The 26,534-nt window shown below is 43.1% G+C and overlaps 1 protein-coding gene across 3 annotated transcripts in view; it reads right to left on the bottom strand.

Annotated features, from left to right (window-relative positions):
- nt5dc1 (5'-nucleotidase domain containing 1) overlaps positions 1 to 26,534 on the bottom strand; it is a 106,639-nt gene that overhangs the window by 28,780 nt on the left and 51,325 nt on the right. For all 3 annotated transcript variants that reach the window (XM_078274291.1, XM_078274290.1, XM_078274289.1), the window contains exons 7-9: positions 17,617 to 17,791; positions 9,540 to 9,637; positions 4,954 to 5,075 (exon numbers count right to left, since the gene is read on the bottom strand). In XM_078274291.1, the coding sequence (XP_078130417.1) occupies positions 4,954 to 5,075; positions 9,540 to 9,637; positions 17,617 to 17,791 (395 nt within the window). The remainder of the gene's footprint in view (positions 1 to 4,953; positions 5,076 to 9,539; positions 9,638 to 17,616; positions 17,792 to 26,534) is intronic.

Below are 26,534 nucleotides of genomic sequence, written 5' to 3'. Positions count from 1 at the left end.
GCTCTGTGCTTAGAGGGGATTGTAATCTTCCCTGAATGCCTCTATTCAGCCCACCTGCACTAAGTCCTGTCAGGTGAAAGTGGAGAGAACTTAAAACACAGAGTGCCTCAGGTCACCCCGGAGGAGTGTTTAAAGCAGCTATAAGTGCAGGTTGACACTGAATTCCACAAGAGCTTTCTCCACGTGGCTGGGGAACAGAGAGGGCATTGAGAAGAGGGCTGGGTGTGGGGGGTGGGGGTGGGGGTGATGTGGACGATGACGAGAACTGCTGGGTGAACCTCGGTTGGGCTGATGCAGCTCTGCCTGTGCCTGATGTGTAGCGTCTTCGTGTTACCGCCTTTAAGCCTGGGGTGGTTTGTCACTGGACCAAAGTGAAGCAACGTTCACGGACATTTGCGCAAATTGGTGGTGCTGGAAGCTTGGTAGCGATCCCTTACGGGGGATAGTTGATAAGCTACAGTGGCTGTCAAGCCAATGGTAACATTCCAGCCTCAATGCAGAATATTTAGTGAAGGAAAAGAAGGGGCGAAATGAATGTGCATTTTTCAAATGAAGAGTGGTAGGAAATTAATATAGGTATGTATGAACTACCACTTCTCATTTTTGGAGAGAATACATATGTAAAAATTCAGAAGCATTATTTCATTATACCAGGAAATAAAATATTCATCAGGAACAACTAAATGTTGGCAGGACTGCGGAGAAAGTCATACTCATCTTAGCCATATCCTCGGGTCCTGCTTAGACTTAAAGGAGAATTCCGGTCAATTGTTACGTTAATCTTGATTGCTATAAATATGCGTGTACTTTCGATTGAAAAAACCCAGACCCGAATCAGTGCTGAACCCTGATTCAGCTACGTACTACAAGCGTCCCCTGAGCTAAAACGGCAGTGGTCGGGGCAAGTTTTAGAGTGCCTTTGTGCCTCTTAACAGACATAAAATGCAATTAAAATGTCTGTGCAACATGAACAGGGCCCTTACGCGACAACATGCGTTTTCAACTCAGACATTGTTTGAATTCACCTACCCTGGTCCCTGTCTCGATCCTGCCGGTAGCTGGTAGCCGGTAGCTGCTAGCTGCCCTCCGGTGAGTGTGTTCAGCCAGGCAGCTACCGGCAGGATCGAGACAGGGACCAGGGTAGGTGAATTTAAACAATGTCTGAGTTGCGGTCCTTGCGGTCCTCAAATCAGCTGGTTTTAGAAGTCCCAAGGTCAAAGTACAAACGGGGGGGTGATCAGACTTTTGCAGTCGCTGCCCCGACACTCTGGAACAAGTTACCCCCTGAAATTCAGACGACTACGACTACGCTTTTTAGGTCTAAACTCAAAACTTATCTGTTTAATACGTAGTAGTGGTGTGACAATTTCCCTCTCCTATTTATATGTAACCTTTTCTGATTTTATTGTTTCTATGTGTCATTCTTTTTATTGTATGATATGTTATATGATGTGTGTTTTAGTCTTGGTTTCTGATGTGAAGCACTTTGGATACCTTTTGGTTACTGTAAAGTGCTATATCAATAAATGTTGATTGATTGATTGATTGAAAACGCATGTTGTTGTCACGTAAGGACCCTGTTCATGTGGCACAGATATATTAATTGCATTTTATGTCTGTTAAGAGGCACAAAGGCACTCTAAAACTTGCCCCCACCACTGCTGTTTTAGCTCAGTGGAAGCTCATACACGTAGCTGCAGCTACTCCGTGTTGCCTGCACTGATTCGGGTCGGGGTTTTTTCAATCGAAAGTACACGCATATTTATAGCAATCAAGATTAACGTAAAAATTGGCCGGAATTCTCCTTTAAAGATACACAAAGAAATGGAGCTATAATTCATTATCTTTTGCATTATTAGTACCCATTATTTTGTACTTCAGGGGAAAAGCGGACTAAATGGAAGAGTTACTGTCTAGAAAACTAAAAGTGACTGTTTTAATTAACTTTTTTTTATTTTTATTTAATTAATAAGTAGTGGCTGCAACCCCCCCACATCACTGATTGATGGCTGATCGTTATGCCGTTAAGTCCAAACCAGTCTCACGGCAGTTCGTGAAATGGTCACGTTATTTAATCTATTGACTTGTGTACACAGACACGTTAATGTTGTTTATTTCATGGTGGTGTTTTTTAACTAATGTATTTCAATGGGAAGCATCTTTCGTGATCACAGCACGACTACGGTAGCGAGTAGTATGAAATGCCGAAAATCCGAGCAGGGAGGTTGGTTGGGGTGGTGGATGGGTCAAACACAGGACTTTCACCCTGGAGACCGGGGATCGTGTCCCGCGTGTGACGTTAATCTTCCCCGTTCTTCTTTTCCTAAACTCAACCGTCACGTTTTTGTCTCGCGTCCCCCAGAGACCGCGGAGGTCTCCCACGTGTGACCTTCTTCTTTTCCTAAACCCAACCTCTGTATAGATGCTTCCCATTACGTGCCCACCACCACAAAAAAAAAACGTGTCCGTGTACACGAATCAATAGATTAAAAATGACGTGACCATTTCACGAACTGCCGTGAGACCGTTTTGGTAAGTCAGACATGATGTCATTCCTCGGGGTTATGGAGAAGACTGTGGGCACGAGTAAACAGTATTCCAAATCAGTAGACACTTTTATTTTTAGGGCTGTCACATGAAATTCTCATATTTGTGTCATCTGACGGACACAATTGTTCACTCTCATTTTAAAATTTGGTTCCAAAAGCTTTGGAAACTGTGTCACCACTTCGTAGTGAATTTTTCACACACATTAACATACAGTACATTTCTCTGGACCACTGCACCGTTTGATAGATCTTCCCTTCAGATGAGGGACAGCAAGCTTCCTCTCCCTGCAGAAAGCCAGAAGCCAAGTAGCTTTCACTACACTGTCTAATGTGCACTTTTTGTTGCTGGCTCACATTCAGAGTGCCAAGGGCTCATATGACTCAGCAATTTGTAAAGTCTATTCACTATGTGTCAGTCTGTGCCTGAATAGTTGCTTTAATGTGTCCATAAGCACACTACAACACATGCTTAGGAACTGTTAGTGTGGCAGTAAAGTGTTGCCTCTTCTTTCAAGCACTTGTACTGACTGCCATGCACATGAACACCTGTATGCCTGAAAAGATGTCAGTAAAGACATGGTCGCTCTTCCTGCTTTGCTCTACACGGCTTCTTTGTGCCTTTTAATCCTGGTCAAAAACCCAGTCTGTGTGGCAATTCACATGCATGATTCTCTTACTGTATAATCAAAACTGGATTGTTCCTGAAAGGGTTTTATTGTTATTTGTTGGGAAAATGTCTGATTAATTCTGCTTTTAGCCCATTCATAATGTTTACACCATAACATGACTGTGCCTTGACTTTGCAGTAAGGTAAGGTCCATCACAACTGTGTCCACATTCCAAATCAATCTCAAAACCTTTTTTATTTTCATAGGCATTGGTGTAATTATAGTGTGTGTGTTTTTGCAGTAAATATAGATTGTACATTGTTGTGAGATGCAGTTGTGAGCATCATGTCTAACCTATTATTGTAATCCTGCTCAAGCCTACATGGTGACAACTAACAAGATTAAGTAAGAAGGCCTGTTTTTAGCTTTAGAGAAAAGTGCACTGATTGGATTTATTAATGAGTGTGGTGTGTGTGTGTGTGTGTGTGTGTGGTGTGTGTGTGTGTGTGTGTGTGTGTGTGTGTGTGTGTGTGTGTGTGTATGTGTGTGTGGATGAATTTGAATGGTCACACCTGTATGTCTTGTTTGATTTTGTTGATTTTAATGTAGTGTATTCCTATTTCTGTTCATGCTTTGCTTTAATGTGTATGCTATATTATATTTTTAATGTAAAGCACTTTGGGTTTACCTGTAATGAAAGGTGCTTTGCAAATTAACATTGACATTTAATGTATATTTAAAAAAAGCTTTTTATTAGGCTCCATTTTCTGCCATACCTGAGGTAAAGCAGAGCCATTTGATCAGTATGAAACTGTACCTAACAATGGGCTGCATTGTATATGAAAAGTATGAGGGCAGTTGGCTGTTTCATCAGAGGACTCCCAACATGCTGGCACCCAGCGGCCCTGTCGACAGTCATGCCAAGGGCCACGCTCCTCCTCTCCATCACATCAGTGTGAATCTCCCTGAGCTGATTTATCGTGAAGCCCTCATCTCTTTCAGTTTCTGCCAAAAACCAAGAATTGGAGTCAACCTGAAAGCGAGCCAGCCAGAGGTCTGACTGCTGACTCCTGTTACTGTACATACAGCAGTGGTTCGCAACCTTTTTGGTCTGAGCCCCCCCACAGCTCTGTCAGATGTACCCCTTCATCAATTCCCAATGTATGTTTTAAATGTATAACACTATTCATTATATAAAAGTGGATGTTGTTAATTATCCTATTTCATACAATTGAGCCATCAATATTAAGGTTGGTTTGGTGAGCAATCCTACTACTACTAGCCTTCTAGGCTACAACTATTTGGAGTGAAGCTGAATGTTTCAACCATTTATCCACCAACGTTCCTTTTAGCCACTACTTTTAGCTAACTATTTCAACTTTGCACTCTTAATACTGCTGGGTTAAAAAATAACCCAACCTCAATCCAACTGCTGATGATCTATGGGACAAAACACACGCTGGGTTGGAGTGAAAAAAGTTAAAAAAGCTTATAAGCTTATAAGCATTCAAACTGTTTAGTCATTCCTTTAAATAGTGTATTTATGTCTACCATTTATTCATTACTTTTAGCTAAACGTCTATGCTCGCTTGCTGACTAGTTTTATCTTACACGCAACTGTAACATGTAGTGTTCAGGTGTTACAGTTGACTTCATGTTAGTATGTAGATATATTCTTCCAATCAAATCATCATTTCTATTTTTTCCAAATAAGTGGCAACTTCAGAAGTACCCTCTGGGGTACACATGCCCCTGGTTGGGAATCACTGACATACAGGACGGGGTGGCCGGCCTACCTTGGGCTCTGGTTTGCCCGTCATGGTCTTGACCAGCTCATGGAGGTGTGGCCAGTTGCCCTGGGAGTACCAGCCGGGTTTGTCCAGCGCCGGCAGCCCCTCGCTCTCCTCCACGTCGTTCACTGCAGGAGAGGAAACAGAATCAGACACCAGCTGCTCTGTGGCTGCACAGCCTCAGCCAAACCTCACCACAGCACTCACCAGCAGGCCCACAACCACACAGAACAGCTTTGGCACAGTGTGAATTATACGGACTGTGAGACTGCTCCCAATACTCCAGCAGGGCTTCCCAAAGGGGGGTCAGGGCCTCTCTAGTCTCGCAATGCCAGACCTATCTATACAGTGCTGTGGAGTAAGGTCTGGCTTCACCACAGATATATTTTGGGATAGTAGATAAAAAGGCCCTGGGTTGTTTGCATTTCTTTAAACCAATCATAATCATCTTGGGCGGCGCAAAGCTCCGGACGGTGGCTTTGCTAAATAGTCTCAGGAAGGAACTTGTTTTGGTGGAACATTTGCACCCCGCAAAAGAAAACACCACATACAATATCAAATGAAGTTAACTGTTGGCACAATCCAGTAACGTGAGATATTTAAATGATCTGATACATGATTAAACCTCATTATCTCTTATCAGTGTATCTCCGTGTGTACTTCATCCACAGCAATCCCACCAATCAGTCCCAAAACCTCCCAGTTAGAGAGGAAATGATCTAAACATATTCTTTGAAAATCTTTACAATCATTCCCTGAAAGAACCAAGCAGGCCTGCCTTGTTGCACCATCCAAATTGTGTGTAGCTTGCTAGCTCAAAGGTTGCTGTTGTCGTTTCCCGTAGTGAAGGGCTTTTGAGAACGGTAACACCAGAGAGTGAAAGTGGAGGGGCAAAGCCTGACATCACACGCCAGATGTCTGTCTTTATCCTGGAAATGTACTTCTGTTGATCTAGACTAGGGCCTCTTTAAAAAGAAATATCAGCAGTTGTGAGATTAACAACAAGATTTAACAAGATTGTGGCGATAGGTACTTTGCTTCTTCTTGTAAATTACTGGATCATTTAAATCTGCCTGGATGCATCTGTGGAGTAACACCAGGCTTCCATAAGGCTGTTTCAACATACTCAGGTTATGTATGGGATACTCCAATATTCTGTACATGAGATGCAACTGTTGAAACATGTTATGGTTATTTACTTGATGCTTTGTTTTAACTGGATGTCACTGAAGTGATGACAACCAGTAACATGAATGAGCTCTGAGTTATGAGGCTGGCACAGACATGTCTGCTGCTTTCTAAATAACTACAGCTTGTTTCAACGGATGTCAGAGAAAACTGAGATGAGGCCAGACACATACACAGTGAAATCTGTGACGCAATTACACATGCAATCACCGTAATTATTACAACGGAAACTGTTGGCAGAATTCAATTTCTGACTTTGCTGAAGAATCACTTCCAAAAATGGCGCTCATTTACGAAACAAACGTACGACAGAAAACAAGCGTAAAACATACGTACGGTTATTTGAATGGGGATTAAATTATTTTATCATGCAGCTCTTCTAGACTTTCCAAATGTTATCGGACCGAATCGATCAAATCCTGATAGTGAGTCATTTCACGGGGTTGTGTGACGCTCCAAAAAATGTATCCACTGATTTACAGGCGTGTCTTTCACCATGTAAGTCTTTGTGGGCCAGAGGCCATCACATTTTCCGCATGTTAGAGACCAAAACAACTGATCCATTCATCCAGACAATAATGGACAGATTAATCGAGGATGAAAATGATCGTTAGTTGCAGCCTAATACAATCACATATGACTTATTCATAACGTCAGCAAGTGCTGTGAAGCCTCTTTAATTAAACTGATAGATAGCCTTTTAAATGTGGTATACTGTCCTTGGCTGTTATCTGGGGATCAATGGACCAGCGTCTTTGAAGTACATAATTGCTCCTCTGGTTCTGACTGCTGTTTGAGTCGTCACTCTCACTGACACAACCGTGGACAGGCCAGCACAGGTTCACACTGAGTTACATTTGCTGGAAATATTGTGACAGGAGAGAGAGAAAGAACAGGGATGAGCACCTACACATGTGGGACACACACACACACACACACACACACACACACACACACAGTAACAGCTTTGAGTACACTGACTTGGAGAGAAAGAGGAATGAGTGGTATGTGGTCTGCAGCTCAGAGGTGAGCAGCAGATTTAAAGACGTGCTATGGTATTTTCACTGAAAAAAAAGACAAGTACCTCATGGAGCATGACATTATCAGGTCATGTATGTAACACCTTTCTCTGACATTTTATCCGGTGATTACAACATTACACATTTTAAAAGTTTTTCCACAGCTATATTTCTTAGCCTTAGACTAACCAAAACACAGTGATAAAGTACGCCCAAGGCTAGTTTAACCTTGTTTTACATTTGTATATATTAAGCCATGACTAACATATATAAAACCCAGGGATACGTTTTCACAACACACAATTTGTAAAGATTTAATTCCACAAGAAACATTTAGTTGTTCCAGTTATTTCCTGGATTCATACAACTTCATTTAACCATGTGTGTTTTAGACAGTGTGGGTTGGCGGGCAATCCAAAAACCTGTTACTGGGGCAACGCAGTTTAAGTTGAAGTTGCACACCGACAGTAAGAAAGACAAAACCTTCAGGGACCCTCCAGAGTTCTGTTCAGCGGGTAGAGGAGAGTAATATTCTGATAAAATTCAGATTAACAATGTCAATCTTTACATCAATGCAAATCTAGGGTATGCAAATGAAGAAGAGCAGAACATGTACATTCCCACAGACAAGGCTCCTGGAAGATTCAATTAATGTAAGTGGAAGCAAATAAATAATGTACGAGCTGATTATTGGCTGTATATACTGCCAATGTATTAGCTATTAGTTCTCGACTGAAAAAGGAGCAGCCAGTACGTGTGGAGGCCAGAGGAAGAGTGGATGCTCATGTGTTTTCTGCCCACGTGGCAAAACTCAGGAAGAGCAAGAGGGAGAGGGAGAGAGAGAGAGAAATATTTCACTCAGTGGATCATCCTGTCTTCACACATAATGTATCCCCAGTGCTATTGCTGGCAGGAAGACAATCCAGATGAGGGGAGCATTCCAACAGGCTGCTCCTGCCATGGCACACCTCCAAAATGAGCATCAGGATCACATGCCTGGCAGGGCTAATGAGAGAGGGACGACAGCCCAGGAAGCTAGGAGTCATGTGACCTGGCTAGTCTATATCAACCACGTTTCATTTCCGGGATTGTTCAGGTGCTGCCGGAAATTCCACTCCTCTTTTTGGCTGGATGTCCGTCCCCTTCCTCTTTCTTTGTGTTGGCGTTCTAACCTCTGGTGGATTTGTGAGGACTATGGTTAACTGCTCCTCAGATCTCTGCAGGGTAAATCCAGACAGCTAGCTAGACTATCTGTCCAATCTGAGTTTTCTGTTGCACGACAAAAAAAAAAAACTTTGAACGTACACATGTTCCACCAAAACTAGTTCCTTCCTGAAACTATTTAGCAGAAGCACCGTGGCTCCATCTGGAGCTTAGCACCGCCCAAGATGATTGTGATTGGTTTAAAGAAATGCCAATAAACCAGAGCACGTTGTTCTTCCATCCAGGAATGCTGTGTGGACTGAGCCAATGAAATGTTGGCAACTGATAATAATCTCACTAACACAGCTAACAGCTGTTTAAAATCCTCACATTAAATATAAGAGTCTTACGAGATTACAGCTGGACTGACCCCTACAATATATTCCTAAAATAATGGATGTGCGATATTGCGAATGTCTAAAAAGCACTGCTTTTAAAAGGGTCAGTTCACCAGTATTACAGGAAAAATACATTGTATTACTTACCTAAACTGGAATCTAGCTATGCTATAGTTTTGATTTCAGGTTTTGACCCTTGTGTTTGTCACGCTTTTTTTATTCATGGTCAATAAACCTAATTTATATGACATTATAGCTATTTTATGAGTAATAAAAAGCAGAAATTACTAATTATTTTGACTAATAGTTAAGATCAGAGGAGGTTTTTGTCAAAGCTTAGTCAGGATGCTGTTTTGAAACCATTTAAACATTTGTTTTAAATGGTATAAATTGAATAAAACACCCAAAATCCAATGAAAGTAATCATTCATTTTACCTGCCCATAAATAACATGGGTGCATGGGCTAATGTTGTATCCATATAACGTTCATTTATGCATCCATGTTATTTTTGGGCAATTTGGTTGAAAGAAACCCATATTTATGATATAATAAACTTTGAAAACAGGTCAACTTTGACCCGAGGACAACACAAGGGTTAAAATATCTCAATACAGTGGAGGTGAATGGAATTTAGTTTGTGTGGCTAAAAGTGTTAAATGGCCTTTAAAAGAAATAAGCTATACTGTTGGTTGGACAAAACAAGTGATTTGAAGATGTCTGCTTGGGCTCTGGGAACTTGTGATGGGTGTGTTTTAGCTATTTGTTGACATTTTAGAGACTACATGATTTAAGAAATGCTAGTAAAGTGCATTGGGCCATGAGAGCAGCAGGCCAGTACTCACCAAGGGTCCTGAAGGGCCTCTGCTGGGGCACCAAGGAGAAGAAACCGGGCTTCAGGGCGTTTGTGATGATGACGTCAAATAGCTCTTCAAAATCCTTCCTGCAACAGATGGAGAAACAACGTTAACCTCTGTGACGGGCCGCTGTGTCAAGGACAATGCCTGGACAGCATCTAAACACACTTACACAAACACAAATAGCTCAGCGAAGCTACACAGCCTGTACATATGATGGGAAACATGGAGCAATAAAGAGTGTACACATACAGGGAATACTCTGAATATTAAAGTAAACACTTACACTCCCACAGAGCTACAGTCATCAATACTGTTTGTTTATGTGCAGAATATACAGTACATGTACATCTATACAATCGTCCATATAAGGTGAGAAAGCCTTCTGAAACAGTAGGGCCTTCTTACTGGGAACTTAAAGACATAAAATCAATCAGTTTGATGCATTAAAGTATGTACAGTATCTAAAAAAAGTGAGTACACCCCTCACAATTTAGTAAATATTTCATTATATCTTTTAATGGGACAACACTGAAGAAATTACACTTGCTACAATGTAAAGTATTAAGTGTACAGCTTGTTTAACAGTGTAAATGTGCTGTCCCCTCAAAATAACTCAACACACAGCCATTAATGTCTAAACCGCTGGCAACTAAAGTCAGTACCCCCCTATGTTAGATTCCCATAGAGGCAGGCAGACTTTTATTTTGAAAGGCCAGTTATTTCATGGATCCAGGATACTATGCATCCTGATAAAGTTCCCTTGGTCTTTGGAATTAAAATAGCCCCCCCCCACATCATCACATACCCTTCACCATACCTACAGATTGGCATGGGGTACTTTCCATAAAATCATCTCTCAATGCAAATCAAACCAGCTATTAGACTAACTGAAATAATACCATGCCAAACCATGGCTGTGTGTTGAGTTATTTTGAGGGGACAGCATTATCGCGTTATACAAGCTGTACACTTAATACTTTACATTGTAGCAAAGTGTAATTTCTTCAGTGTTGTCCCATTAAAAGATATAATGAAATATTTACTAAAATGTGAGGGGTGTACTCACTTTTCTGAGATACTGTATGTGCACAAGGGCTGGGACGATGTGCCTTTGTCCCGATTTGATTTGATTCTTTCACGATACATGGGTGCCGACTGGATTTGTATTGTGATTCTATAAGTATTGTGATCTGATTGTATTGAGTATTGCTATTTTCATTTAATTTTTTAACGAACACAAAAGTTGAATAATACACTTTTAGAGACAGTACATCATGAGACATTACTAAAAACTGATAGTTTTATAAGAAGAATGACATCACATGTCAGTCAGTCTGACATTTATTTACTTTGTAAAGAAGAACATAAGACGGACTTTCTGCTTTTCTGCTTTCGCTCTGTGTTGCTGGAAACAGATATGTTGTAGTCATCATCATTTATCATATATATTTTTTCATATGTTGAAACAGCTTGCCATACTGACTCAGAATACCTTATATAGACTGATATCACAGTTTATTCAAAATATGACTTGCATGACGCATGTTATTTGCCATGAACTTTAAATTTCTTGTATTCAACCTTGACTTGGATTAAACAAAAAGTAATCAATTATTACAATTGTTAAATGTTGCCAATTAAGTTATGTAATGAGCAGCAACTCATGTGCAAAAATATTATATAATAGCCAGGCACCAGGATATTTACAGACACTAGCATACTGGAGACCAGCACAGGTATAATGCTACTCTAGGTATAGTCAAAATTCATAAATATGCTTTTATGCCTACAATAGAGGCTAGACTCAAATCAGAAACATTGCTTTTCCATGGTCAGCTCCCCCAGGGCACTCCTTTCTGACAGAATAGAACCCTAAAGAAATAAAAACATCTCGATACTATCTTCTGTTCAGAAGGTAGGTCTTAAGGTAACTGAAACTCAAAACTCCTCCTCTAAAGGGACTGTACAAAACTTATCAAATCTGCATCATTAAAAAGAGCACAACTACTGTAAACCCCCCCCCCCAAAAGTTGACACCTGTCAAAATGCAGTTGATGATCTCTTGAAGTTGGTTACGATGAGTCACAACTGAAGTAAATATATGTCGAACTTGAGTTATTAGAGTCTAAAGTCCATTTTAATAATGCTTATCTTGAAGGAGTTTTGACTGGTTGGATCTAGAATAATAATATAATAATAATAATAAACATATTTGTGACATCAATAGATTTAAGGTATTAACAAGTAAAAAAGTGTTGAAAGTGTAGATCAATCAGTCTTACTGTTGAGATTGTAACTGCAGTAAGTCAAGGCTAAAAGTTAGGGAGAAGATCCTTGGCTCTGTCTGGACTGGTATCACAAGTTCAACACATCAGAGGACTTAACAACAACTAACAAATGATTAAAGTACGCAGCATTCCAGCAATAAATGCCTTCATCTAGTGGTGCCAAACAGCAGCAGCCTCTGTGGTATTGGCCAGGAGCCTGGTGTCAGACAGCCCTGGCCTCCTTGTGCTACTTCTGACAGCTGACTGTCACAGGCCTCCACCCGGCGCACCACACTACAGCAGCTGGAGGCTGGTGGTGGGTTTTCTAGAAAAAGGAGATACTGTGTAGTGACGCAGGAGAGAGCGCCTTTCACAACAAAGTGCTTTCTTACCAGGGGAAAAAAGTCTTTGGTCCTGTGCTGCCTGAAGAAGAGGTATCTACACAAACTTTAGGTGTAGGAAAAACAGGAAGGATCTTAAAGCACGGCAACCAAATGTGTGAACAGAGCCCACTTCTTCAACAACAACCAGGGGTTAATGTGGGATCTGGCAGGTGGGAGGAACCCTAAGATCCCAAACAGACGTAAAGAACAGCAGGAGCAATTGGCAGGAGTTGAGTTTTCATTAATACCATATATGGGACCATAGCCTGTATAAAGAGAGTCAGACACAGACACTCCACATTAAACCCTATCTTTGCTTCTAGCTAACTTCACGTATAACTATTATGGAAAAACATCTGATCTGTTCCTACCAAATACTCTTTGTCTAGCTCAGCTGAAAACACCATATCTGCAGCATGTTACCGTGTCGTTTGTAACCGGTAGGCTACCGACAACGTGATCTTCACCTGTTCAACTGACTTTAGCAGTTAGTACGCGACTGTCCTGCTATTATTATAGACATGTGAACTCACCACAGACACTTGCCTTGTTATGACGGTGTGCGCTGCTGAGAATGAATAGGGGAAACACTGGAATGGATATTTGGCCTTATTTTAAACAAACAGGACACACTGATATACGAAACTGCCAATTAGGTTAATTTACTTATTATTCAAAGATGCCGGAATGCCCACTTTAACCCCCTGATAACAACCTCTGGCCTAACTTCCTCTTGTAACAATCACAACATAAATCTGCAGCCCCCTGATCCTTGTAAAGCAATGACTTGAACATGATTTTAGCACACACACTCATTCACAGCTGGGGCTCTGACTGCTCTGACTCGGGAGGCGACACATGCTGCACGGTGCAGGAGGTCACAGACACAGGAGGGCAAGGGGGGGGAGCGCCAGTGAAACAGCAGGGGAGCAAGGGAAAGGGGTGAGAAACAACAGGAATGACCCCACCGCTTACTGCTCTACAGGAAATGGTGAGGGGGGGGGGGAGCGTGAGATCCAGAGCAAAAGAAAACTGCTTTACCTCGACAGGCTTTTTGCCTCTGCTGGACCACAGAGAACAATCAGCTCTGAGCATGAAAAGTGAAAAAGCAGACCACCAATGCAAGGCGAGTGCAGCGTAAGATAACAACGAACAAGAAGGGCTTATGATTGTTGGGCTTATGTGAATAACTGCATATGCACTTTATCCAACCTAAAGCACTTCATCAGCCAGCACTTTATCTAATCCTAACAGCTATTTTTGTATCATGATGTGTGAATGGGAACAGTTTTTCTTCTATGAGAGACAGGAAAATAACGTATGTGAACATGCAATGACAATAAAGGCATTCTGTTCTATTCCATTAAAGCACAGCAGCAACATGGACATTGTGTTTTTTTAGGGCTCGCTTGCTGCTTGATCGAGTGTATAACAGGGCTTAGGCTGCAAAAATACGCCTGTGGCACACTGTGTGCAGGGCAAACAGAGCGAGGCCGGTAAAGCACAAAGCCAGCGTTAAACTCCAAACAGCTTGCTAAAACAATAATACCTTTCGATAAACGCCTACAATCATAAAATCAAGTGCTGGGTGTTAATTGTGGGCTGGTAAGAAACTGTGAAACTGTGAGCATACAGGCCTCAGTGATCATGGGCCTTGCCAAAAAAAAAGGACATTTGACTGAAGTGTATTTAATTGGGAGAGCCACAGGTTGTTGGTTGTGCCCTTTCTATTTCTTCATTTACTGTAGTAGCTTTGTTCTGAACTTTAAAGCTAGCTAATTTAAAAGTTATAATCCACTTAGCTAGTCAGCTAGGAAGTGACAAAGAATATTTCGTCAAACTCCTATTTCCAAAGTCAAGAATTAACTCACTCAATTTTGTATGGAGCTACTGTTGGGTAAAACCCCACTGCCTTTACAAATGGCATTTTAGTAAAACAGAAAACCAAAAAAGGGAATTTAAATGATTGTTTGGCCAACAAGCTGTAAAGACATCACCTAACATACGATCACGTTTATCACGTCTACTTCATCAAAGTTTCCCCCAATATTCTTCACCTGTGTGAAATGAGTTGTGCTGCTTTATCCTTGAAGTGCTCATATTATGCTCATTTTCAGGTTGATAATTGTATTTAGAGGTTGTACCAGAATAGCTTTATGTGGTTTCATTTTCAGAAAACACCATATTTTTGTTTCATTTTCAGAAAACACCATATTTTTGTTGTACTGCTTCTCCGGGAACCATCACCTTATCGTGGTGGAGAGGTTTGTGTGTCCCTATGAACCTGAGGGCTGTGTTGTCTGGAGCTTTGTGCTCCTGGTAGGATCTCCCAAGGCAAAGTGGTCTCAGGTGAGGGGCCAGACAAAGAATGGTTCAAAAATCCTATGAAAAATCGAGGAAGGGATGAAGTGACCCTGCCCGGAGGAAGCCCGGGGCCCCCGTCTGGAGCCAGGCCCAGATGGAGGGCTCGTCAGCGAGCGTCTGGTGGCCGGGTTTGCCACGGAGCCAGGCCGGGCACAGCCCGAAACAGCTACGTGGCGGACATCTCTCCATCCCATGGGCCCACCACCTGTGGGAGGAACCGCTGGGGTCGGGTGCGCTGCCACATGGGTGGCAGTGAAGGTCAGGGGCCTCGACGGACCAGACCCGGGCAGCAGACGCTGGCTCTGGGGACGTGGAATGTCACCTCTCTGTGGGGGAAGGAGCCGGAACTTGTGCGGGAGGTGGAGCGCTACCGGTTAGATCTGGTGGGGCTTACCTCTTGGTTCTGGAACCATACTCCTGGATAGGGGTTGGACTCTTTTCTTCTCCGGAGTTGCCCAGGGTGTGAGGCGCCGGGCGGGTGTGGGGATACTCACAAGCCCCCGGCTGAGCGCCGCTACGTTGGAGTTTAACCCAGTGGACGAGAGGGTCGCCTCCCTACGCCTGCGGGTCGTGGGGGGGAAAACTCTGACTGTTGTTTGTGCATATGCACCAAACAAGAGTTCGGAGTATTCAGCCTTCTTGGAGACCTTGAGTGGAGACCTGCATGGGGCTCCAGTCGGGGACTCCATAGTTCTGCTGGGGGACTTCAACGCGCACGTGGGTAATGATGGAGACACATAGAGAGGCGTGATTGGGAGGAACGGCCTCCCTGATCTAAACCAGAGTGGTTGTTTGTTGTTGGACTTCTGTGCTAGTCATGGATTGTCTATAACGAACACCATGTTCGAACATAGGGATGCTCATAAGTGTACTTGGTACCAGAGCACCCTAGGCCAAAGGTCAATGATCGATTTTATAATTGTTTCATCTGATCTGAGGCTGTATGTTTTGGACACTCGGGTGAAGAGAGGGGCGGAGCTGTCAACCGATCACCATGTGGTGGTGAGTTGGGTCAGGGGGTGGGGGAAGACCCTGGACAGACCTGGTAAGCCCCAACGGGTAGTGCGGGTAAATTGGGAACGTCTGGAGGAGGCCCCTGTCCGACAGACTTTCAACTCACACCTCCGGCGGAGCTTTTCGTGCATCCCTGTGGAGGCTGGGGGCATTGAACCCGAGTGGACAATGTTCAAAGTTTCCATTGCTGAAGCTGCGGTGAGGAGCTGTGGTCTTAGGGTCTTAGGTGCCTCAAGGGGCGGTAACCCACGAACACCGTGGTGGACACCGGTGGTCAGGGAAGCCGTCTGACTGAAGAAGGAGTCTTTCCGGGATATGTTATCCCAGACGACTCCGGAGGCAGTTGCAAGGTACCGAAGGGCTGCAGCCTCTGCCGTGAAAGAGGCAAAGCAGCGTGTGTGGGAGAAGTTCGGAGAAGACATGGAGAAGGACTTTCGGTCGGCACCAAGGTACTTCTGGAAAACCGTTCGCCACCTCAGGAGGGGGAAGCGAGGAACCATCCAAGCTGTGTACAGTAAGGATGGGACGCTGTTGACCTCAACTGAGGAGGTAATAGGGGTGGAGAGGGGTTGCAGTTCGGGGGGCTGGGGATCTCATCGCTGCTTTTTGCAGATGATGTGGTCCTGATGGCATCATCGGCCTGTGACCTTCAGCACTCACTGGATCGGTTCGCAGCCGAGTTTGAAGCGGGTGGGATGAGGATCAGCACCTCTAAATCGGAGGCCATGGTTCTCAGCAGGAAACCGATGGAGTGCCTTCTCCAGGTAGGGAATGAGTCCTTACCCCAAGTGAAGGAGTTCAAGTACCTTGGGGTCTTGTTCGCGAGTGAGGGGACAATGGAGCGGGAGATTGGTCGGAGAATCGGCACAGCAGGTGTGGTATTACATTAAATTTATCGCACCGTTGTGACGAAAAGAGAGCTGAGCCAGAAGGCAAAGCTCTCAATCTACCGGTCAGTTTTTGTTCCTACCCTCACCTGTGGTCATGAAGGCTGGGTCATGACCGAAAGAACAAGCTCCAGGGTACAAGCGGCCGAAATGGGTTTCCTCAGGAGGGTAGCTGGCGTCTCCCTTAGAGATAGGGTGAGAAGCTCAGTTATCCGTGAGGAGCTCGGAGTAGAGCCGCTGCTCCTTTGCGTCGAAAGGAGCCAGTTGAGGTGGTTCGGGCATCTGGTAAGGATGCCCCCTGGGCGCCTCCTTAGGGAGGTGTTCCAGGCACGTCCAGCTGGGAGGAGGCCTCAGGGGAGACCCAGGACTAGGTGGAGGGATTATATCTCTAACCTGGCCTGGGAACGCCTCGGGATCTCCCAGTCGGAGCTGGTTAATGTGGCCCGGGAAAGGGAAGTTTGGGGTCCCCTGCTGGAGCTGCTACCCCCGCGACCCGACCCCGGATAAGCGGATGAAGATGGATGCTCATTGCTGCAGCTCCTCTTTTCACCCTGTGTGTTGAGCTCTCTGTTTTAGCTACAGAGTGAGACATCTCACTTCTGTTCCATCTTTGTTGGGAGTCGCACATGCTCAGTAGCTAGGTAAGGACTACTAGCCAGTCAGAAGCAGAGTATGAGGGCGTGCCCTGACAGTACCTAGGTAAGGACTACTAGCCAGTCAGAAGCAGAGTATGAGGGTGTGCCCTGACAGTACCTGGTAAGGACTACTAGCCAGTCAGAAGCAGAGTATGAGGGCGTGCCCTGACAGTACTGGTAAGGACTACTAGCCAGTCAGAAGCAGAGTATGAGGGCATGTCCTGACAGTACCTAGGTAAGGACTACTAGCCAGTCAGAAGCAGAGTATGAGGGCGTGCCCTGACAGTACCTAGGTAAGGACTACTAGCCAGTCAGAAGCAGAGTATGAGGGCGTGCCATGCTAGCAGCTAAGTGTTTTCTGTTGGAGATGGTAAGTCCCTTTGGGGTGGACTTTGGGCTTCTTCACTTTTTAAACCTATAACATGCACAAAAAGATATATAACACAATAACGGAAAGTGAAAAAGCATAATATGAGCCCTTTAACAAAAGGCAGGTGTGAAAGCCTCCTTACCCCAGGATGTGTTCACAGATAAGCCTGCAGTAGTCGCTGTGGGAGCTGGTGATGAGGAGGAGGACCTTCCCGGCGCTCTTCATGTTGCGCAGCCAGGTCTTGACCGAGTCGGAGCAGGGCTGCAGGTACCGGCCCGGGTCCCTCTTCACACTGGGGAAGTACGTCCCTGCATCCTCTGTTCACAGGCACACAAACATAGTCAGACAACCAGTTCTGGTCTTAAAGACACAGTACCAATGGAAAATTTATAGAAATGAATCAAATGCTAAGGTCTTGGGAGTCACCAGATCTCAGCCCAGTTGAACTATGGGAGATTTTGGACCAATGTGTGACAACACTCTCCAATGCCATCCTCAAAACACCAAATGAAGGAATATCTTTTGAGAGAATGCTGTTCTGAACTGATGTTACAATGCTTTACCGTACAATTACATTTCTACATCTCCAAACAAGCTGTGCACAGATACAAGTCAGTGTAGTCAAGATCAGACATTAAGGGGACATAAACAGAAGAAAAACACATTATTGAGTAGAAGGGATTTTTAAATTGTAATTTGACATAGGTTAATAGAATTGAGAAATTTAAGAGTTGAGGGAAAATTTAGTCTGCACAGCATTAAGTTGCATTTAAAATAAACTTTGTCAGGGGCGGCCTCTAGCTCACCCAGTAAGAGCGTTCGCCCCCTGTAGGCTGAGTCCTGCAGCGGCGCGGGTTTGAATCCGACCTGCTGCCCTTTGCTGCGTGTCGTCCCCCATCTCTCTCCCCCTTTCATGTCTATCCACTGTCGCTATATAATAAAGGGAAAAGCCCCTAAAAAATATATAAATAAACTTTGTCAAATAATGACACTCAGGAAGTCAAGACAAAAATCTAAACATAAAAATAAAGTGGTGCATGGAAAATGTTGAAGCACCACAACCATTTTGATATTGCCATCTTTAACAAATGCACATTCGGGAGCTTAAGAGGAGTCTTTAGATGGGTGAAACAAACCAATAACAATGGAACAGCCTCTTCACAGAATCCTATAAAACGTAACCAATAACAGACATCAAAGGACACATGCTTCCATTTCTCACTATTAAAACTAAATGTTTACAGATTGAGCCGCTGATGAACCATGGCTAAAGGCTTTGTACATGAGCTGCTAGGTTTATACCACAGGCCTGAGTGGATGGATTCTGCTTACAAATCACAAAATATATTGAGGTCTACATGGGCAACATTCACAGTAAATTTAAACCATAGTTTAAACTTTCTGTTGTGTCTCTACAAGTGAGAAACCGGTTCATAGCTAATGGTTCGTTCTGCTTAATGCTCCACAGATTCATATTCACGGAGGTAAAGGGGGGCTCAGGGTCATGCTCCCCACTTCTAAGGCACTGTCAATGGGCTTTCCTCACTTTGAAGCCCCCCCAGCTGCCCTTCAGTACATCCTGTCAGCATACTGTACAGAGCTAAATACAGCAGCGCTCTGATCTGTGTTACACAATCCCAGACATCACAGAATAAAACTCCTGACCTAATGTTCTCAACAAAGTCACATCAATCTAAAAATCCATGAACAAAACATAACATTTAAGAAAAAGAGACACTTGATGCCGATTGGCAACATATAACAATACGTCCATGTGTGAAGACTACTGTAGGTTACGGAATGTACAAGTGCAGCTTTTCTTGGAAATGTGATAAAATGTTATCTTGAAGGATTGGAATAACAGGAAATAAGACTTTTGCATTCTGATGAGTTCCAGAGAAAAGCACTTCCCTCTCCTCTGCTATGCAACTACTTGTGAATGACATGATCTAATGATGTGGAGCACAGAACAAAAAATGAATTCAACCTTGAGACATGTGTAACCTTATCAAAACAGAAAACGGAGGCGACCTGTACGTGGTATTTGCTCTCGAGCTTAAGAGGGAAACCAATAAGTGAGAAGTGGCGTCGCTTCTTTCACAAGCAGGAGAAAAGAGGGCTTAGGAAAACAGGGCAGGGCGTGGATGAGTGCTGTGTATTCATGAGCTTAGGTGTTTACCCTGGCAGAGAGGGCCAGCCTCTCAGGAGCATCACTGCGCCCTCAGACACAGTCAGACACTCCAAAGTGTCCTGACTCTTTTTTGCCTCACACATGACACAGTTCTGTTGTTTTCGTATCAACGTCAATATCAAAAAGCTCCATGGAGTTACATTTATGTAGCCAACCAACAACACAGATCTGAAGCTTTGCTAAGGGCCTAGTCTCACATTGCCAGACCTTCCTCCACAGCGCTTTGGAGGAAGGTCTGGCTAGTCCACACAGCATTCCTGGATGGGAGAGAAACATGATCTGGTTTATTGGCATTTCTTTAAACCAATCACAATCGTCTTGGGCAGCGCTAAGCGCTGAATGGAGCAACGGTGCCTCTGCTAAATAGCCTCGGGAAGGAACTTGTTTTGGTGGAAGGTGCTCGTTCAAAAGTAGTTTTAGTCGTGCAACAGAAAACTCAGATTGGACAGATAGTCTAGCTGTATTCTAAGAGGACTTCTAGAAGATAGAATATAATGCACTGTTCACGTTTTGACCTAAGATGTAAGGGTTAATCCTCATGGGAGCATCAATGTGCACGGCAAATCTCACTCACTTTTGATATTGCTTCTTTTTGATAGCACTCGACAAAAGGTCAGGAGATCACCAAAATCATTAGAAAACATCCACTGGAGACCATGAACATTCATACCACAATTCATAGCAGCCCCTCCAACTGGGAATGCTAATTTAGATTTTTTTCGGGCAGACAAGATTGTGTCTCAGTTCACCTGCCCGGGAAGCTCGGACATATTTTGCACATTGGACTTGTACCGGTTGCGCAGCCACAATTTTGCAAAGTGCAAAGTTTGCACCAGCAAGTTAACTAGCAGTTAGCTAGGTCAATGTTTTTTTAATAATACTGTTTTTAACTGTTTAACTGATAGCATTAATTGGTTAAAATTCGTGGAGATATCTTACTGTGTGAACAGAGTTAACAACATTGTTGCCATCCCTAGGCCCTATTGCCAGTACGGCACAACATTAGAGCCTGCAGTACATTAACATATCCGTTGTTCATGTTATATGATACAGACAATGATTACAAGCAGAGGGAGAAAATGGCTTCCTGGCTGTAATTCCAAGTCAAGAGCTTCTATCTGACCAACGCTCCCAAGTCATAAGAATATGAGGTCTTCCCTTACTTCCCATTCTGTTAACATGGCATGGATGAATGAATTATTTGCTAATTAACACACAACATGCTTTATCAACCTGGCTGTCAGCTCATATGGGCATAGGATGTGGGCAACATCCTGAACTTGTAGAAAAATACAGTATGCACATAGCATCTATGATGACACCTGTAGATTCTAAGGGGGCCTTTTGAAGCCTATCAATCAAGCTAAAACATGATTTATCTTTAAACCTTCAAATCTTCCTAAAGAGACCATGTTTCTCCAAGTTTGTTTCAAGTGAAGACATGAGATGAACCATTGGGCCCTGAGTTCATGTGGGAAAACTTGTACTTTGGGTCTTGAGGTTGGGCCTTTTCAAGTAGAATTCTATACATTTTGAGATTTTTTTGAAGACTGTATTGACTGTCCATTAGTGGGATTGTATTTTTTGGCTATATTTTGGTTAATAAGCTTTCAGTTTTTTTGGTGACCCTTTTGATTGTGAAGTAAAAAGCTCTGTGTTGTGAACCCAGCACAGAGAAACTGAACAGACGCTGATTGTGTCTTTTTCCTATTTTCTGGAGCTGAGCACAAATCCCTTGAATCCTCTGACATCAGAAATAACTGGCACCGACTTGTGTCTTCTTTGAAATTGCTTAATAACAACCACTCAGTTGTTGTGCATGAGCCTACAATGTGGATGTTGGATTTACAGAGCTCATGAAAATCCTGCAGTGAGAGATTGAAATGTTTGGACATGCTGCCCTCCTGTGGTGGAACACGGGGCTAGCTTGAGGGAGGAAAAGGCTCTTTTAGGTTTCGACAGCAGTAGAGGGCTCTCACAAGAGAAGATGACGACAAACACAAATGAGCTAAAGCTAAGATCCTTATCAGGAGCCCAAAATTCACACCTTTGAAAATGTCTCAGATGTAAACATTTGATTCTGATTTTCACAGAATTACTTCAGAAGTATTCATTGTATCCACAGACCATTACACCTTCAGTTAAACAGAAAAGGCAGATTGGCACATCAAGGTTTTTGCCCTCAGTGAGTGGGGCTGTTCCTCCTCTGGGACCCTGCAGAAAATCCTGTCCTGCATCATTACCCACAGCCAGCGGTAAACAACTGACCTCACCACCATCTTTTGTGTTATTTGATCAAATACCATGCTGCAGAGATACGGTGCAGAAGCTCTTTTATTCCACTGGGACCTGAAATGTACCACCCAAGTACACAGCTGAAACAAGGTCCCGGGAAAGGGTCCACCCATGTCATGTCCAAGCAGGACGCCAAAATTGACAGAAGAACGATATCCTCCAAATTGCAAGGCTGTGATGAGATTTCTTTTAATCTGATCCACTTCTCATTTTGATAAGACCTCATTGGTTTTTAAAACACCTTCCCTAAAATTCCTATCTTCCTTCCCTTAGTACTTGTACATTCGAATTCTGATTTGTGTCTTGGTGGTAATTATTATATAATCCTGTAAATTAAGGGTTACAAAAAAGTATTTTGAAGGCATTTGCTTTTATCTACAGGTAGGATACAGGACTGTAAAGACGGATAAGAAACGAGGAGAAGATAGGGAGATTTTTGCAACTTCAGTCTTGCAAACCGGTACGGTACCTTCTAGATCAGTGTTTTCCAAACTTTTACAGTCCTGCACTCCTTCAGACTGTAACCCTCTGACGCCTGGGCCCGTCAAAACGATGTTCTTTCAATGTCTCTAATAATATTACAGCGATAACACAGCGCAGAAATGTGGTTGGCTATAGTTGGAATCAGCAGACTCTCTGCTTCTGCGTCGCTTTTATTGCAAGATCATACGTCACTCACACGGTGAATTAGGAGACAGGAACGATAGCTTGTGATTTGCCATCTGCCTCTCTGTGTATAATTGGTGGACTCACATGTCCGTCGTCCGTTTTATGAACCCAAGACTTTGGTAAACTCCTTTCAAGCACCAAAACAATTTGTTTGTTTGTTTTCACAAAAGATTTTAAGAATTTCAAAAAGCAAACTTCTACTTTTCAGCTTTAGGGCGAAATTATCTTTTTACACATTGCTCTATGACAAATCTGGGCCTCACTATACATAAAGTTTGTTATGGACATTTTAATATGAAACACACCCTTGGACCTCAGAGGGTTTAACCTCCAGCTATGTACCCCCCACCCCTGCACTTCTATATGATTAATATGATTTTTTTTTTTTTTTCTCGCATACCCACTACTTCACTTTGCGTACCCTTAGTGGAACACCTACCTCAGTTTGGGAACCAATGTTCTTTAGGACACTTTGAAGTATGTTTTTAACCATGTATGGCTGATGGACAGGTCTCTCAGCAGTTAAAAACAAACCAACACAATGTCATTTTTTTCTATATTTCTGTATTGACTGGCCTTTAAAGAGCATCTTAACACCAAAAAGATTCTTTAGCAGCAAATTAGAATAAAACAATACTGGTCATTTCAGACGGTTAATCACATTGGTATGTGCTGGCATATGTATTTACCTCAAAATATCAATGCCCCACCTAAAGGATGAAACGAGCAAAATATGTTGATTTCTAAATGTTTGTCAATCGTCCTACGACACGTCATCAGTGAAGAAAAGTTAAATGCTCAGAATAATTTCAGACGAGGTAATCACTTTAACATCAATGTGGAGTGGCTTTAGCATTGTTAGAACTGTGGCTTTGAACTGTGGATGTCTGTTACTAAGCTAATGAATTACTGGGCTAGTTATTGTATCCTTCATGTCACAGAGGTGGAGAGACATTGTCAGACTTGGACAAAAGATTTCTCTTCTGTGCCAGGAAACACAACACACGGGCCTGAGGACAACTGGGCTATCTTTAGCTTCACTAGATATTCAGTCCAGTCGAACAGTAATGTTAAAGGAGAATTCCGGCCAATTTTTACGTTAATCCTGATCGCTATAAACGTGAGTAGTTTCGATTGAAAAAACCCCGACCCGAATCAGTGCAGGCAACACGGAGTAGCTGCAGCTACGTGTATGAGCTTCCACTGAGCTAAAACAGCAGTGGTGGGGGCAAGTTTTAGAGTGCCTTTGTACCTCTTAACAGACATAAAATACAATTAAAATGTCTGTGCAACATCAACGGGGCCCTTACGTGACAACAAGATGCATTTTCAACTCAGACATTGTTTAAAATCACCAACTAGCTTGCCCTGCTAGCTGATAGCCATTAGCTGCTAGCTGCCGTCCGATGAGTGTATTCAGCCAGGCTTTTGTGATATTCATCCCAATAACAATCCACAGAGCGGCGGTGGTGTGGCTATGTCCTCCAGTTACTGAAGGCTAGCTTTAGCTTGCACTTGGAGCAGCAAGTTCATCTGCCTGTTGCCCCTCTGTCCGTCTCGTTCTTTCCAACTCTCGTGAGGCTAGTTCTTCGTCTGTATACTCGGGTTTGAATAAATAAGGACGACCATCAAACTCAAAAGGCTCTTCCGCGTGTTGTATATCGGCTATATTCTCCATAGTTACGTTACTCCAAGCTTCTTCCCTTGTATACAACTCCGCTCTTCACTCTTCACACACTACTCTTCACCTTTTCCTGCTACAACTGAATTCCCAGGAGACAGCGCGATGCTACAGCTAAGCTTCAGTAACGCTATTACTGTGCAAGCCACAGACATCATTTATCCCGTTTCCATGTAGTTCCATAGTCACTGATATGGTCATAACCACTACAGTGCTCAATTACCTATTTTTGAGAGGGAAATAAACTAAAATTTTATTTTAGTTTTTATTTCCTCTGCAGGACATCCACCAGACCACCGGGCGCTTGGGGGATTTTTGTCCGCTGCAGGAGTTGAGGAAGGCGGGGACGAAGGCTGCTTGCCTGGCTAAGAAAACTACCACACAGATCGACACTGCCTCCTACTCACCAACACCAGATCGACCACACACAAAATAGATGAGCTACAAATACACACGGAACTGCTGCGTGATGATTTTTTACAAAAGCAAACTGCGTGTCAATCACTGCTCATGCACACGCATTCATTCTCCCTTATGGGGGGAGGGGCTTAAGACACCGTTTTGGGCTTTAGCAGAAAGGGGGGAGGGACTGAGAAGTTGTTGATGTTCAAATGTTTTGGCTAAGTCCTGGATCTTCACAATCCTACCTACAGCTCCTTTAACAAAAACAAAAGTTACACAAAACAATAATACACGTTATATTATATCATGGTATATTGTATCATGAGACATTTCTAAAAAGAATGCACATCACGTCAGTCAGTCAGTCAGTCAGACCTTTATTGCGTTTGTATAAAAAAGTACATTAAATGAATTTTCTGCCTTTTCTGCTTTCCGTCTGTTTAGCTGGAAACGATATGATGTAGTCGCCGTCGGCGGTACCGTATAAACAGAAAATATTAAGGTGAATCATTGGTTAAAATAAATAAGTATCGATTTTAGGGAGAAGTTTTAAAAATCGTCGCCAAAAAAAATTGCATTTGATTTACGATTTTTCCCCCCACCCCTACTTTACCAGACAGCCATTCTTTAGAAGGGACGTGCTTCTAGTGATGACCAAAGCTCCATAGACTCCCTGTCTGTCCAGTGGAGACACAGAGTCTGACAGTAGCTGTTCATAGCTGTCTCTATTATAGTCACTATGCATCCACTGAGCCATGGTCAGTCAGTGTCCCCTCACCGCCCACGTCCTCAAACAATACGGAGCCACGAGGCCACGCCTCGTACCTCATGCATGTTAAACACCCTACGCCTCTGTTGCATTTTTTGAATTTGAGGCTTGACTTTACCAAAACACCATTTCCCACAAGCCCCAGACCTTCATGGGTAAATGTGAACAACTTGACAGAAGCATGAAAATGGACTTGTCTACCCTGTTTTTATCATTCCGGTGGGCTTTCAGAGCCAAAATGGAGGAATGCAATCTGTAAATGAAAACTGTAATGTTGTCAATGCTAACACATTGATTATTATGTTAAATATCTGTTATAGGTTTGTGTTAAAGGTTCTGTTGTGCTTTTTTTATAGGGCTGTCCATCGATTAAAATATTCGATTAATCGTATGATTGTCCAAAGTTGACTCGTGATTAATCACACATTTTTTATCTGTTCTAACTGTACTGTATTTTAATGTTGTTGTTTTTTTTAAGTTTTCAAAGCTCTTATCAACATTGGAACTGACAAATATACTTGCTTTAGGTGAATGTTTAAATGCAGTCAACAAGTTTAGACAGGAAGTGACATCAGGACTGAATTCAGATTTTCTGGATCCAGTAACTTGAGACGGGTCCCTCTGGTACTTCTATGATCCATTACCTCCTGCATAATTGTCCAACACCTATGAAAAATGATTCTAACTAGAAGTTCCAGCCGTTACCACATTTGACTTCTGTTGAAACTGTCCTTTAACTGTTCTTACCCTAACCCTAACCCTTTGTAGAACAGCTTCACTTTGTTGGTCGGGTAACTCCAGGCTTGGCACTCACTGTAACCTCCTAAATAACAACTTCCTACTTGCATAAATCCTGTCCGGTCTTAACCGTCTAGCATTAGGCTCAGGTTAATACTGTGGTGCATTTTGGGAGAGAGAAACTTGATTACACTATAAGTCCCGCAAAGAAAAGCATATTTAAAACTCTGCCTCGGCCACCATCACCAGTGCCAGCTTACTACAGCATGTGGAGTAAAATGTGACTCCGCAGGCTCTGGCTGTGAATGTAGGACT

Source organism: Sander vitreus, chromosome 18 (genome assembly GCF_031162955.1).
Source record: "Sander vitreus isolate 19-12246 chromosome 18, sanVit1, whole genome shotgun sequence".
NCBI classification, from domain to species: Eukaryota; Metazoa; Chordata; class Actinopteri; order Perciformes; family Percidae; genus Sander; species Sander vitreus.
This window is presented reverse-complemented; position numbering and strand designations above follow the sequence as displayed.